Below are 15,487 nucleotides of genomic sequence, written 5' to 3'. Positions count from 1 at the left end.
TAATAATAATAATAATAATAATAATAATAATAATAATAATAATAATAATAATAATAATAATAATAAAATTAAAAATAAAATTAAAATTAAAAAAATTTTTTTTCTAAAAAAAAAGAATTATAATAATAATAATAATAATAATAATAATAATAATAATAATAAATATTATTATTCTTTTTTTTAAAAAAAATATTTTTTAAATTTTATATTTATTTTTAATTTTATTATTATTATTTTTAATTATTATTATTGTTATTTTATATTTTTTTATACTTTTTATTTTTTTATTATTATTATTTTTTTTATTTTTTTTAAAATTTTTGTTTTTATTTTTATTTTTATTTTTATTTTTATTATTAATATTATTTTTTTAAAAAAATTTTATTTTTATTATTAATAAAAAAAAATTTTAAAAAAAATTAAAAAAAAATTAATAATAATAATAATAATAATAATTAATAATAATAATAATAATAATAATAATAATAATATTAATAATAAAAACAAAATAAAAAAAATATAATTTTTTAAAAAAAAAATTTTTGTAAAGAAACACCTTTTATAATTTTTTTTGTAAAAAAAACACCTTTTAAGAGACTTTTTTTTAAAAATAAACACCTTAAATCAGATGCCGGTGACTTTTGTCAATTTTCCGGCGTTGACTGGCATAGTCAACGCCGGAAAGTTGACAAAAGTCACCGGAAACTGATTTAAGGTTTTTTTTTTTTAAAAAGTCTCTTAAAAGGTGTTTTTTTTACAAAAAAAAATTATAAAAGGTGTTTATTTACAAAAAAGAGGTTTTAAAAGGTGTTTCTTTGCAAATTTCACTTTAAAAATTATCAGTTTTTTTTTATTTGTGTGAGATTATAGATGATATTTACTATTAAAAATCAAGTAGAACAATTCCTATGTGATGACTAATAAAGATAAGATTGAATATATCAAATCCCTTTAAACTCGCCTAAGTTGAGCCATAAATGACATAGTGATCAAGTAGTTGGTGAAGGATTAATAACAAAGTAATTGTTTACATAAGTTTCTTTAGATTTGTTAAAATTTTAATGTTGGGAGGATATAGTAATGAATTCGGTGGATTGTGAGTTACGAAAAATTTTATACATTATGGATAGAATATTTGTTGGATACAAGGTCTTATTCACCTTATATTTACTCGCTCTATTTCATTACTCATGCGCCCTGTCCTATACCCACCTCGTATTCACCCCACCCAATTCATAATTTTTATTTTATATAATATTATTTAGATTATTCATTATACTGTGAACATTGAGTAAATACGAGACATGTATAAGGTGGATATAATTGTTGTGTTTATCTAATTGGGCGTAATGGATGGAGATAAAATGAGTTTGAAAAGGGTATAAAAATTTCAGAATAAGTATTTGATGTGGATCTATCTACCTATTTTATCTTCCATATCAACTTACAATTATCGCTTTCTAATGTCCTTTATAATGCCCTATTACCATTAATTTAGAAAGTTACATTATTTTCTTTCCTAAAAAAATATAAAGGACAGGGTTCGAGTAGGGTAGGAGGTTTTTCTTTTTCTTAAAAGATACGGATAAAAATCATATCCGTTCTCCCAAGGAGGGAGTAAAGAAAGATGCGCGCAGTCAAGAAATCTCTCAACTGCTACCTACGCCCAACAGGGGGCGAACCCTAAGCCTTTTGCCTCACATGCAGATGCTCTATCCATTGAGCCACAAGCGCTTTTGGTATTTTCTTTCCTATATCTCTCTTTCTAAATCCCCTCCCTAATTTAAAATTGTTAATTTTTTATCCAATTTAAATTTGACCTGAAATATGACCCGAAAATTAGGTAATTATCACTTATAAACTTGACTAGAAAGGAATCTTGACCTAAAAACAAAAAATCAAATAGGTTTTGGACTGTAACCTCTACATAACCATTTTAATCGATTTTCGCAAATTTGTCAATTTTTGTATATTTAATTTTTATTTTTGTTTGTGAGCCTTTCGAAACCGATACATCTTTTTTTTTTTATAACAATTATTTTATAATTTTTTTTTGACGTTGATGATAAGGTTTTTTCCAAAAGTAAAAAAATCTAATCCATTAAATCAATTCAAATCGTAAGCAATCCAACCCAAAAATAAACCAACAAAGTTGACTCGACCAAAAATAATCCGATTTGAAATCCTTATCCTATCATTTTGATTTGTTTGTTCTACATTTAGATTTTCTTTATAAAATTAAGAATAATTTTTGAATTACAGCCTTTAAGATCAAATTCTTTGTGAATTACGCTACCAAAGTTTAAATGTCTACAGCGTTCACGCTAAATCACAGAATTTACCATTTTAATAGTTGAAATTTTAGGTAAAATGGTCGAAATTATTTGGTTTGAACGATGTAGACACTGATACTTTGATGGTTGTAAGTCAAAAAAAACATTAAAATTATAATTCACAAAAAGCCAAAAATTTAAGACTATAATTGGTAAATTATTCTAAAATTAAATAACTGTGTACTTGACAAAGTCATATTTCCTTCGTTCCGTTGTACTTGTTATATTTGACTTTGTGCAATTCAATGTATTACTTTGATTATTTATAGATTGAACTATACACATTTAAGAATTATAAAAAATTAATTTTTGAAAGTATGTCATTAGACGATTCAAACAAGATTCCACTTGACTATATTTTTTCTCAAACAATAGACTCAATATATAAAACAAACTTAAATGATAAATAGTGTCAAAACCCATAATATAACAACTATTTCAGAATAAAAAAAGTTGGACAAATGAGTTGATTAAGGTAATACCATCTTTTTGTCTTCCTAAATTCTATGTAATTAAAGAATAAAAAATTAAGAAAACCGAACTCAGATCTGTTGACTTTATTACCTTTCAAAGTTTTGAGCAATTTACAATAAAGTTGAAATGTGAAAGTAAAGCAACATGGTTCACGACACCAATTTGGCTTTGTGGACATAGAGGGTTCTTGCATGCTTAGGGTTGACTTTTTCTCACACAAAATGCATGCTATTTTAATCATTCAGATTTAAACTTACCATATTTGTCAAATGCACAATAACAAAGTCAACAATTTTAGATAGTAGTTTTAGTTTCCCAAGACCAAACATACACAATAATTTTTTTTTATGCTTGGTTTATTTTTCATTTTTTTTATTTTAGTGGGTAAAATAAAATAACTATTATTAATATTTAATGTTTTTTATATACTTAGTATTATCCCTAAAAATTATTACTCAATTTTATTAAGTAACTCTCACTTAAACTGAGATATTATATGTTGAAATCTACGTAAGCTTATACTAAAGATAAGAATTATGAATCTATAATTTCATCGAAACAACCGTATGCATTATCTAAACATAAAAATGCTTGGCACATACAAAAAATTTCTACGCCAACATTAACGCAAAAGAATCACAAATATATATTATAAAAAAGAACTTTATACATTGAACTAATCAAATAATCTTTTACATTTGATTCTAGACAATCCCAACTTATTAATAAAGGTGTTAATTACACCAAAACAATAATACCTATATGTCAAAAAAATAAATAAATAAAAGATTTAAAAAAAGGATAACTAGATTTATTCATAATTAGAATAATCTATTTCCTTGTAAAATCTTCTTTGCATGAAATTATGTAACCTATTCAATGCAACTTGTAATGTATGTTCACTCATATTAGCAAAACAAACCCTAAACCAACCAAATTCCGAACAATGACAAGATAATCCAGGTGAAATATTGATCTTAACTTCCTCAACAATTGAATTCCAAAGATCCAATTCACTTTCCCGACATGGGTTTTCAAGAAAAGGGCTTAAATTCATCCAACAAAATAATCCTGCATTTCCCTTTAAACATTCAATCCCTGCTTTTTTTAACCCATTTATGATCATATCGTATCGCCTTCTTAATCTTTCTCTGTTAGTTTTAATGTAATTAGATGTGAATTTTTGATCAGATAACATGGAAGATAATAGTTTTTGTGTTTGAGATGAAACAAGGGTGAAACTTGACATTCTTCTTGCAGTTTTTACTACTTGATCATTATATGAGTATATTGTGCCTATCCTGAAACCTGGGAGTCCAAGATCTTTGGAGAGGCTGTAAACTATGTGGACTCTTTCTGCATCTTGGAAGTTTCTAGATTCTAGGATTTCTGCTATGCTTGTGAAGTCTTCTGGGTAGAAGGATGAGCCTGAGTAGATTTCATCTGAGACTAAATGGATGTTTTTTGATGATGCAAAGTCTAGGATTTGGGATAAGACTTTTGGGTTTATTGTGGCTCCTAATGGGTTTGATGGGTTTGTGATTAATATTGCTCTTACTTTCATGTTCATGGTTTGTGCTTTGGTGTATGCTGCTTCTAATGCTTCTGGGGTTACTTGGAAGTTGTTTGAACTGTCACAATGTATTGGTACAATGTTCACACCAGTCCTCCATCTTAGGTCTCTGTCAAATCTGTGTAAAGAAATGCATTAAGGTTAGTTACAAATTAATGAGTTGATTGAATTTTAGTTAGATTACTTTTTTTTGATTTGAGGGTAGGCTAGAAAATCGGGATCAAGCCCAGGTATGTATGCTGATAGTTGTAGCCCTAGGATATAGTAGTATATGTTATTATCAAGGAACCAACTCAACTAAAAGTTTAAGCTGACGGTTGAGGCCTTAGAATATATCATATATTATAATGCGCCTCCTCATATGAGTATACTTTGGGCTAGAAGTGTGGATGCAGCTAGCACAACTCTATAATATTCCACTTTAAATGAGAGGTGGTTGAGATTCAAACATGTGAACTTTTGTCACGTTGACTCTGATACCATCTCAAGGAACCAACTCAACTAAAAGCTTAAGCTGATGGTTGAGGCTTTATGATATGTTATATATTCTAATAGTTATGTATAGTATAAGATATTATATGTATTCTATGAGTTTGGTTACGTACCCTGGGTAATAAGGAGTTGGGACCAACAAAGCATCACCAGGGTCGGCTAGGATGAAGGTTAAGAGTTCATTAGCTGCAGTAGCTCCAGCAGTGAGGACAATTCTATTGTAATCAAATTTAGCTCTACCACCTCGAATTTGTTCCATGAAACTAGCCATTGCCTTCCTGAATGAAGGAAGTCCATGGTAGTCTTGAAACAAAGCATTTTCTCTAAACCCAGCACTTTTTGTTTTACCCCAGTTACTTTCTTCTGAGTTCTTTTCCAAGTATTCTTCAAGCATGTCAAAAGAAACCTGTTTAAACATCAAATACACTATAAGCAACTAATATGAAAAAGGTTAACGTCAAGAAAAACCAACACAACTAAAAGTTACATGCCCCCACACAACGGTCTTCTACCCTCATCACGTTGGCTCTGATATTATATTGTCAAAGTATCAACTGAACCAAAAGCTTAAACTGATGGTTGAAGTCCATAATATATTCATTATGATAAATTTGTCATTAGACTTGTACACAACAAAACTCATATAACAGGAGAGTTAGTTACATACAAACCCAATTAGGTTCCATCCTAAAACCAATTGGTATTAGGAGGAGTAACCCATCAAGTATATATATTAGTCAACCTCTCTCTAATTTTTTCATGTGGTATTATATGTGGGTTATTTTAACAGTTACTTACTTGATTCTCAGCAAGTCCCATTTGTATAACACCAGATGGATTGGTAACTTCATCATAAGGATCTTCATCATAAGCTTTCCAACCAGCAAAGTAAGGAGATTCTTCACCATGAGTGTCAGAAACAGCAACTCTTGATAGTTCAACACTAGAAGGCTTTTCAATCTCAATAGCCATGCCTTAGTTTTTGGGTATTTGCCAAGAAAAAAGGGAACTTTGTCCCACAACAAGCTTGTTTAATCTTAAGAGAGAAAACTAGCTAGTGTTTGTGATGCATGTTAGAGGCTAAGAGGTGGTGCATATATATAGGTAGGGTTTAACAAAAAATGAGGCATATAGAGGTCTACAACTAGCAGAAAATAAAATATTTGTAGCAAAATAGTGAAGCTTCCAATGATTGATAAATTAAGTAGTAGGAGGATTTATGTAAGCAAGATCAAATCTCAGCTTTTACAAGTATGACTTTTATCTGTCATGACAACTGTAGAACTTCTGTAGTCCTTGAACCAGATCATATAAAAAAATTTGGTGGTTGAGTAAATTGGGTTTTGTATTTATCTTAATATTAATATGGGCTTATGACGGTCTGTTCGGCATAAGGTAACTATGGGGTAGTTAATAGTTGTTTAACTTTGTGGCTGTATAATTATAGTTGTTGAATATTTTAAGTGTTTAATTAACCGTAAAAAATAATATGGTCTTACCTTTGGGTTGTTCGGCGTAAGATAGCTGTGGCCTAGTTGATAGTTGTTTAACTAGGTGTAAGATAATATAGTCGTATAATTGTAGTTGTTAGATATTTAATTGTCTAATTAACTGTGAAAATTAATATTGTTAAGTAATTGTAATGTTTATGGTAACTGTTATTGAGAATTATGTATTGAAATTCTTAAAATGTTCTAATTTTCAACAGGGTCGGCCCTATGAAGGGGCAAGAGAGGCTTGTGTCTTTAACTCTTTTAAAAATATAAGAAAAATAACGCTTTGATTAATAGTTATATAAATTTTCATATGAGACGGTTTCACTATAAGACCATCTCTCTTGGCTGGTCTAATATGCACATATTGTCTTAAAGTGATCACTAATAACCTTAAAAGTGATCACTAATAATTTTTAGGTGATCACTTTTTATAGTCTTAGAGTGGTCACTTATAACATTATTTAAATAGATCATTTATAATTTTAAAGTAATCAACTACAAAAATAAACTAACTATATGAGTTCGTCTCATGGTGCAACAGTTTTATACAAAACTTGCTACAAATAGTTAATATTTAGGAGGTCTTAATTAATATTTCGCCTTGAACCTCAAATTTCGAGGAACCAAGCCCTGATTTTCAAATGCTATAAAATGTAATGTTCTGAAAACAATAATGACATGTCACTACTAAAACTCTATTTAGTGAAACTTGCTATTTTACTAAATAATAATACGATATTTTAACTAAAAAATATAGTATTTTAGTTTCATTAAAGGACTACGATTCTGCTCATATATTTAGTTCTTGAGTCCGTAGAGACTAGTGTCTGAGTAACCGCTCACAGTTCCAAAACCTATGACGAATAAAATCTTTGGAGAAGGCAAGAATGAAGACCAAACTAAAAAGTGCATACTGTCATGCTTGGAGAATTCATATGATACAAAGAATAATATCTGACAGTAGTTAAATTCTGACGGGTGGATGAGATACCAATTTACACAAGATTTTGATTCTGATTTTCCGATAAATAAAGACAAATTACACCCTCAATTAAGATTTTATTACCCATTCTTGCATCAATTTTAAGCAACAAGCTTCTTAATTAACGTCTTAAAACTTCATGAAAATGTAACACAATTCCAAGTCACATTAGAGGCAAATTACACGAGGCGGTAAGCAAAACACCTTATCAAGCCCCTACGAACTCGCACTTTTAAGTGCAGATATGTTATTTGAACTTTTCATTTAATCACCTTTAACATTCGACAATATGCATGTCATGTAAGGGCGGTTTTAAGCATACTTGGTGCCTGACCATTTGGGGCCCCTAAAAATTTGGGGCCCCAAATTAGTTTTAAGATGTATTTTTTTATATAATCAAAGTTTTGCAGTACATACTAATTTTTCATCTTTTATAGAATTGTTTGATTATTATGAGATTAATTTTGTTATTACTGTTTCATCATCATCAACAACCTAATATATCGCCAAAAACAGGGTCTGGTGAAGGAAGGAAATAGACAATCCAAATCTATATCCATACTCCCTTTGAAGGAAAGACTAGTGGAACACTGGAATGTGGTCAATTTTATTATTTATGAACGAATATTCAATCATAAACTATTACATTTTAAAATACATTTGATGCAATTTTCTTTAATAATTTGTAAAAGTGTAAAAATCCCATTTCAAAATAAATTGCAAAAAATAGAATCTCCATAATCTTTGCTCCTTCTATTATGTCATGGGTACGGAAAGCTAATCACTTGTTCTCACCTATGTTATCATGTACACTTTTTATTGATATTAAGTCAATCTAAAACAAAATTTTTATTATCACCTGACAACAGTAAAATTACATACATTCGAACACTTTAATTCGTTGTCTTAGGTGGAATTGGCATAATGATATACTCGTCTTAAAACAAGCACCCGATGGAACGAAAAATAGCATGCATCAAGTAATTTGAGTATACAACAATAAGGATGAAAAAAAGGAGAAAGGATAGAATAAGAAATATTTTAAAGACAAGGGGAATATGCTATTGTCGGCTCAAGATTATGAAGATCCATGTGCACAATTCAACAAAAAAAGATTAAGAATTAATAAAAATGAATTATAAGATGAAAAAGGGGTCAATAGAAAGTAGTTGCTGACGCCTGTTTGGCAGCCTCAGCCTCTAAGAGAGTGACAAGTGTTAAGAATGCCTCACCATAACAAAAGATCTTACTATAAAGTCCTTGACTTCCATTTTTTAAGATTAAGCATATGGATTAAGGATTTCTTAGCATAAGTATTAATAATTAGCACAAATATTATGGAATTGATAGAGACTAGTATTAAATTAGCGTCGACATGATAGAAAATAACAAAAAGTAAGAGATGATGTGTGAATAAGAATTAAAAAAGTAATTAAATTAAAAAGTGTGACTTCGCTTAAGGACAAAGAAAGTATCTAATTACTAGCTTTTTAAGAAAACCTAACACTAACTTAAATTATTGATTTGAAAGAAGTAACATGGACTTAAATTTGATCAAAATTTTTTAAAAAAAAAAAAACAAAGATTGAGACTTTACTTATAGAAAGAGATGAGTATCAACTAAAAGTTTTATAATTCTCCTTTCTGTTTGTCAAACACCCTTAAAGGGGGAAATAAAAAAAAATTGTAAAAATGATACTTCATAAAATACTTATAAATTTTACAGAAAGATAAAAGAAAATGTGTACATTAAATGAAAAGAGTGTGGGTGACCAAAAATAGAAATAAAATGCATAAGACATACTAAAACAAAATACAAAACTAATTTTTTTGACAAGGAGTAATTGAAAAAGAAAGGAAAGAAATGCATTGAAGCTCATTAATGAAAAAACAAAGACTAAAGATTAAGTTGCTATTACTATTAATAGTAGTTCATATAAAAATTTAAAAAAAAAAAATTGATCATGATTTTTCACATCGTTCTAAAACACATTTTTTAATTTATAACCAATATTTCGTTTGCAGTATTTAAAAAAATGTATATAATGATGCAATTTTATTTTTGCACCATGATACTTAGCTTGTTTGCTGGTTTTCCCAAGGCTAAGGAACTAAAATCATTGGTTAAGAAGTCCCAACACATCCCACATGTTCCTTTGTTTTACCTCAATCTACATTTTAAAAATATAAAATTTTTACTATAAAACAAAAAATAAAGAGGTGATAAAATATCATTGGTTAAACAAAAGAATATCATAACATTTAGTGGTAGTTTTTAAAGAGTATACTAAAACCAATTAAAGCAAAGAAAGAGTCAAATCAACTTGATTTAAAATTTAAATCAAGATTTTAGCTATAGACAATAATAACTTTTTTTCAGTATTGGGTGTAGTAAAAGGTTTAAACTTCAAATTACCAGTTGTACAAAGTAAATACTTCCTTCGTTCTAAAATAATTATTAATGACACTATTCATCATTAAAACTTATTTTATATATTACCGTTAATATGTAAGAAAAAATATAGTCAAGTGGGATCTTATTTGAATAGTCTAATCGCATACTTTCAAAATATCAAGTTTTTATAATTTTTAGATGTGTATAGTTCAATATATAAATGATTAAAACAACACATTTGATTGCGTAAAAAATCAAATGTAGCAACTAGCAATAGTATAGTGGAACGGAGGAAGTAGATTGATGAAGTCCAACATTCCAACTAGAGAATTCAAAACATACTCGATGATCCAATATATATAATTACTTGTAAAGAATTCAATTTGACATGACTTTTAAAATAGATTTTACAATTATGTAAAAATCAATACAGACACAAGATTCGATTTTAACCCGCCTGAAACACCTAATCTGAAATCAATCCAATAATCTAAATAAACATCTCTAATTTCAATAGTGGGATATGGAGTTCAAACATCCCATGTTTTTGGTTGGATGTCGAGTATTTAGAGTCGAATTAATTTTGATTCTTGTATGTATATAAATATCATGACAATCCAATTTAATTTTAATATATAGTTTATTTATGATCGACTTGAATCATGCTCATTTTCTGTTAATCGGGTTAATTTCAAATACAGATTTAGCTACTCAAACACTTGTAGGAGAAAGTAGGACCAATTCTAATGTCCACTAGGTAAGTGACATTTGGCTTCTCATTACATACTCTAGAAGTTACTTGCACACTTATTTATTTGTGAGGCTTTCGTGATCAAAATAAGTGACATAGGTTCTAAGATTCTGTAACAGCTAAGTGTTGTCAACAGTTTTTGAGTAGAGAAGTATAATAAGACTATCTCATATCTTTATAAATCGTCACTGAAAAGGACTCTTAGTATTAGTTGCCCTGAAAGTTCCTAAATCTCAAGACATCATTAGTTAATTAAGATTAGGAACTCATTACATACTAATATCCACCGGCGGTCAATATTAAAGTAATGATTATATTTATCAGAGAATCAACTTAATCAAAAGTTTAAGTTAATGGTTAAAGTCTTATAATATTATTATATCCTATATATGGCGTAAATATTACACTTGAAATTTGGATATATCTAATTTGAATTTGTGACCTATATTCACTAACTCAAACAAAACTAAAAATTTAAGCTAATGATTAAAGTCTCGTGATATCTGATATGTCAATAATCAAAGCTAGTACTCTATATCCACATTATTATTGGAGTGGAAATCTTCTAGAAGGAACATTCTCTAACATAGCATCATTACTATATAGTAATTATTTAAGGCCATACACTAATGACGGATATAGGGACGGAGCAAAGAGTATATGGGTTCTTTTTGCTTTTTGATATTTGGAAAATTGAGGTCCTTTGACAACCATTTAAAAATTAGCAGAAGACAAAAAAAATTATGCTATATTTTAGTAATTTAACATTTGTAGGTTTCGAGACCATAACCAAAGGATATTTCATACTTTCGGCCGACAATAAACATTATAGTAAAATTACATCACTCTCATTACCGCATCAATGTGTTATTACTGTGATCACGATTGATTCTGCTACTTTATCCAAAGTCAATTTTTTAATCCCTATGAGTAACATCAATTTATTTCATATACATGGGAATTATTACTTGGACACTTCATATATAATAATAGGGTTCATATCCTTATTATTGTTAAATTATGCAAACCTCATTATGGTCCTATTACATGTTTTACCTTAGAAACTTAATGTAAGAGAGCCAATAATCTTCTTAGAAGATACACATCCAATAAGAAAATGACTTGTGGAATTCTCTTATAACAATCATAACTACATGATGTCAATATAGATAACACTAGAATATTGAGTAGGTCAGATCATAGTATAGAGTAAAGATACTCAAGTAATTGCATTAGGTTTCTATTGTAAATACATGCTACTCCGTATCTTTGAATTAGTACCAAAATAAATAGAGTGTTTTTAAGAAAAAATAGATATTTTGTTATATATATAGAGAAAATAAATTGTGAGGATAAAATTAAAATAAAGTTAAAATATATAAATAAAATTTAAAGAAAGCGGTGAATTATGTCCAACAATAGAAATGATATTAAATAAGTGAGACATATCAAAATAGCAAATAATGTAAAATGAGTGGAACAGAAAAAATAAACAACATTTATAGTTTTCCTTTTCTTATATTCAAATACATTTTCTTCCAAAGAAAAATTTGAGTAATATAGTAGTTGAATTGTAGTGTATAATATATGTACTAAACACGGTTTCATTAGCTGCATTTGATGGAAAAAACTCTAAAGAAATATAGTGATGTTAATCTTCTAGCATGACTTGTTAACATAGTTCATTAATTTTGTCCTTTTAAAAGAAGATTTAGGATCCACTATGTTGAAACATCAATTTAATTGGTAGTTGAAATTTCGATATATATTATATACATACTCCTCAGTTGAGACCTCATACCTGCTGTTATATATTCGACTTTAAATAATAACGAGGGGAAGAAATTCTAAGTTGATATGATATCAATAAATCAATTCAACTAAAAGTTTAAGTAAATGGCTAAGTTAAGTCTCAGCATATGTTGTATATATATACTCAAACACACCTCCCACACAAGTCCGCTCTTCATATTTGGGACTAGATATATATTCTAGTTGAAATACTAAGCGGTGTATGAGATTCAGCCCCTGACCTCTTGTGTCATGTTGACTTATGATAACACGTCAACTAACCAAATAAATCAATAGCTTAGCTCGGGATATATTATATACTTTAACACGTCCCTTAGCACATAGTACTCTTCTCATATCTAATGCTAGATATTACGTTAAATAAAAAAGGGTGGATGAGATTCTAACCTTATCATGTTAATTTCTGACATTATATTAAAAAACCAATTAAATCAAAAATTTAAACTGACAATTAAAATACTAAAATATCTTATATACTATAGTGTGTTATATGTCAAAAGATGGAAAGTTCCTACAAGTAGAAGTGTGAATATACATTTAAGCCAAATTAATATATTGTAGGTAATGTGTATTATATTATCTTAATCACCAAAATTTGTTTGGACTAATGTTATTCAATTACATAATAAGTGATTCACGTGCATCCACATAGACTATGACAATCAAGTTATAGATTAAGGCCATTCAAAGATGGTTATTTAATATATTTTCCAAGCATGGAATTATTTCCTTATTAAAAAGTTTGGTCTTTTGAATGATTAAAATTCCTCTTCCTTCCACTTCCTTACCTTCCAAGTTGCAAAAGTTCTTCCAAAATTATATGTGATCTAATCCAATCTTCACCACCAACCCAATAAAAACTCTTAATATTTGAGCCAAAGATTGCCTTTTTGAGGCTAATATAAGCAAAATTCCAACAATCTTTTGCTTTTTATAATTTCTATCCATGTGATAAGCCAAATTGCAAGATTATTAATGTTTGTGGATTAATAATAATTTTAAGCATAATTTTTAGGAGTAATTGCGTGAAACCCACTTAATCTAACACAAGGACAAGTATGCACAAAGTACCAAGGGATAAGATAAAACCTAACCTAACCATGATTATTTTCAAGAATTATTGCATATTGCATCAAAGCTTTTTACATAGGGTTTTTTTTCTAAGTTAATTTATTAGATTCAAACTTTAAAAGTGTTTGGCAGAATATTTTGGTTTAACTCATTTGGATTAATTAGATGTTTGAATGATCAAACAATCTAATACAAGTATTTGGTAAATTGATTGTTTGAATTAAATTGTTATTATGATCAACTAATAATTAACAATGGGGGTTCTTGGCATATAGCTAGCTTATTAGGCAATTTTAGCTTATTTGGTACAAATAGAGGATTGAGTGGTCAAACCATTAGTTTGCTAAATTAGTTAATTATTAGTTGCTTAAAAACTGTTTATTCATAACAAATAGAGGATTGAGTGGTCAAACTAATAGTCAAACATACTAATGTTTGCTAAATTAGCTGGTTGAAACAAGTTATTATTATGAATAAACAGTTTTTAAGCAAGCTGCTCATAGTAGCGGGTTTAAAATAAACTGGTCAAATTAACCAATGTAACCAGCTATTAGTCGTTTGCTAAATACCCCTAGTAAGTATTCCCACCAACGTGCTTAAAACCAGCTGGTTAAATCAGTTAACAAAATAAGTTGATCTAACTCAATCATTTCAATCAGTTATACGAGTCAATTTTCCCTTCCACCATATAACAATAGTTTAATTCTCACCATCTCGATGAATAACAAAACTCTTCTTTAAAATCCAGCATAATGACAACCATGCAAAGCCACTAGTAACCACAAGTCCACAATAAGTAGAGTAGTTCACATTGGGACTCATGAAAATGAAGCATAAAATAATGTTAACATGATTGAATAAAAATGAATACACATGGTTACCCTTGAAATTCAGGGAAAGAAAGCAATGAAGCATGCAATGGGATGTTATTATTTCCAACAGAGAGTCATGCAAATGCAAGCTCACCTGCCTCTTCTTATTGGAGCTTTTTTCTGACAATTCCCTTCAATTCTTTGCTCCAACTTGCATTGCTTATTTTTTTCATCTGCCCAACAAAGTATTTCTTAAGGAATATCTCTTAAGATCTTCATTTAATTCATGGCCATCATTACTTTTTTTTAGTATTTCAACCTCATTGACTTCTTTGTGGTACTCTCTAAGGGATTGACATCAACTTTTTTTTGTTTTCATCAGATTTTACAAGTGGATAATAATTACTATATGGAGTACTAAACAAAAAAAAAAAAAAAATGCAAGTTTTAAATAATTCTACATTGGTATCTATAATTAGGAAAAAATGCAACTTTTTGTAAATATCTTTGGAGGGTTAACATTTAAAATTTTAATTTTATGTTATTGTTTAAAAAATAAATTTCACATTTGCATCATCATTTTTTTAAAGGATCTTTTATTAGGTTATTGATTGGTTTTAATTTACCACATCAACATCTTTTTGCTCTTGTAATATTTTTCCTTCTGCATTTTAATTAAAAAACCTTACAGTTATGTTAGGTTTTTTTTATTGATTTTTCAACTCCCTTCTTAAATTAAGAAAGTTTGGGTTGGAAATTAATTTGGAGTATTGGTTTATATGTCCATGACATTTTCAATGATGTGCTCATTGGGATCAAGTGTATGACATGAATTGAACTCCATTTAATGATTGCAAATTATTACAGATGGCCATGGCGGGTATGGAGTGGATTCAGCCAAATTTAAATACGGACTTATTTATTTTTGATGGATTTAGACTCGGATTCAGTCCCTAAAGGTCTAAAATTTTCAGACCTAGATCTAGACCCTCCGTATCTAATGGGTCTAGGGTTTAGGGTCCTTAATGGGTCAAAAAAAAGTCTATTAAATTGTCAAATTTGAGTCTTTTGTAACTCACACATTGACATATATACCTTTAAATGCACACATCAATACACATCTTATTAATAATAGCAATTTTCATTCTACATTTTTATTAGAAAAATTATAGTTAAGTTAGGTTCTTTATTAATTTTTCAACTCCTGCTAAATCAAGAAATCTTGCGTTGGAAATTTAGAGTATTGGTTTATAAGTCCGTGACATTTGTATGATGTGCTCATTGTAACCAAGTGTG

General features: G+C 28.6%; 1 protein-coding gene across 1 annotated transcript; it reads right to left on the bottom strand.

Annotated features, from left to right (window-relative positions):
• Window positions 1-3,499: 3,499 nt before the first annotated feature.
• On the bottom strand, window positions 3,500-5,932 carry LOC130815280 (1-aminocyclopropane-1-carboxylate synthase 7). Its single transcript, XM_057681695.1, has 3 exons — window positions 5,671-5,932; window positions 4,986-5,278; window positions 3,500-4,498 (listed from the first exon to the last, which is right to left on the bottom strand). The coding sequence occupies exons 1-3, from the start codon at window positions 5,842-5,844 to the stop codon at window positions 3,619-3,621; spliced, it is 1,347 nt and encodes a 448-aa protein (XP_057537678.1). The 5' UTR covers window positions 5,845-5,932; the 3' UTR covers window positions 3,500-3,618.
• Window positions 5,933-15,487: the final 9,555 nt, after the last annotated feature.

Source organism: Amaranthus tricolor, chromosome 6, assembly GCF_026212465.1.
Source record: "Amaranthus tricolor cultivar Red isolate AtriRed21 chromosome 6, ASM2621246v1, whole genome shotgun sequence".
Classification (NCBI taxonomy): domain Eukaryota; kingdom Viridiplantae; phylum Streptophyta; class Magnoliopsida; order Caryophyllales; family Amaranthaceae; genus Amaranthus; species Amaranthus tricolor.
This window is presented reverse-complemented; position numbering and strand designations above follow the sequence as displayed.

Coding starts and splice junctions, on each gene's coding strand:
- LOC130815280 (XM_057681695.1), bottom strand. CDS start 5,844: ATGGCTATTGAGATTGAAAAGCCTTCTAGTGTTGAACTATCAAGAGTT. Junction 5,279..5,670: donor TGGGACTTGCTGAGAATCAA/GTAAGTAACTGT, acceptor ATGTTTAAACAG/GTTTCTTTTGACATGCTTGA. Junction 4,499..4,985: donor CCAACTCCTTATTACCCAGG/GTACGTAACCAA, acceptor TTCTTTACACAG/ATTTGACAGAGACCTAAGAT.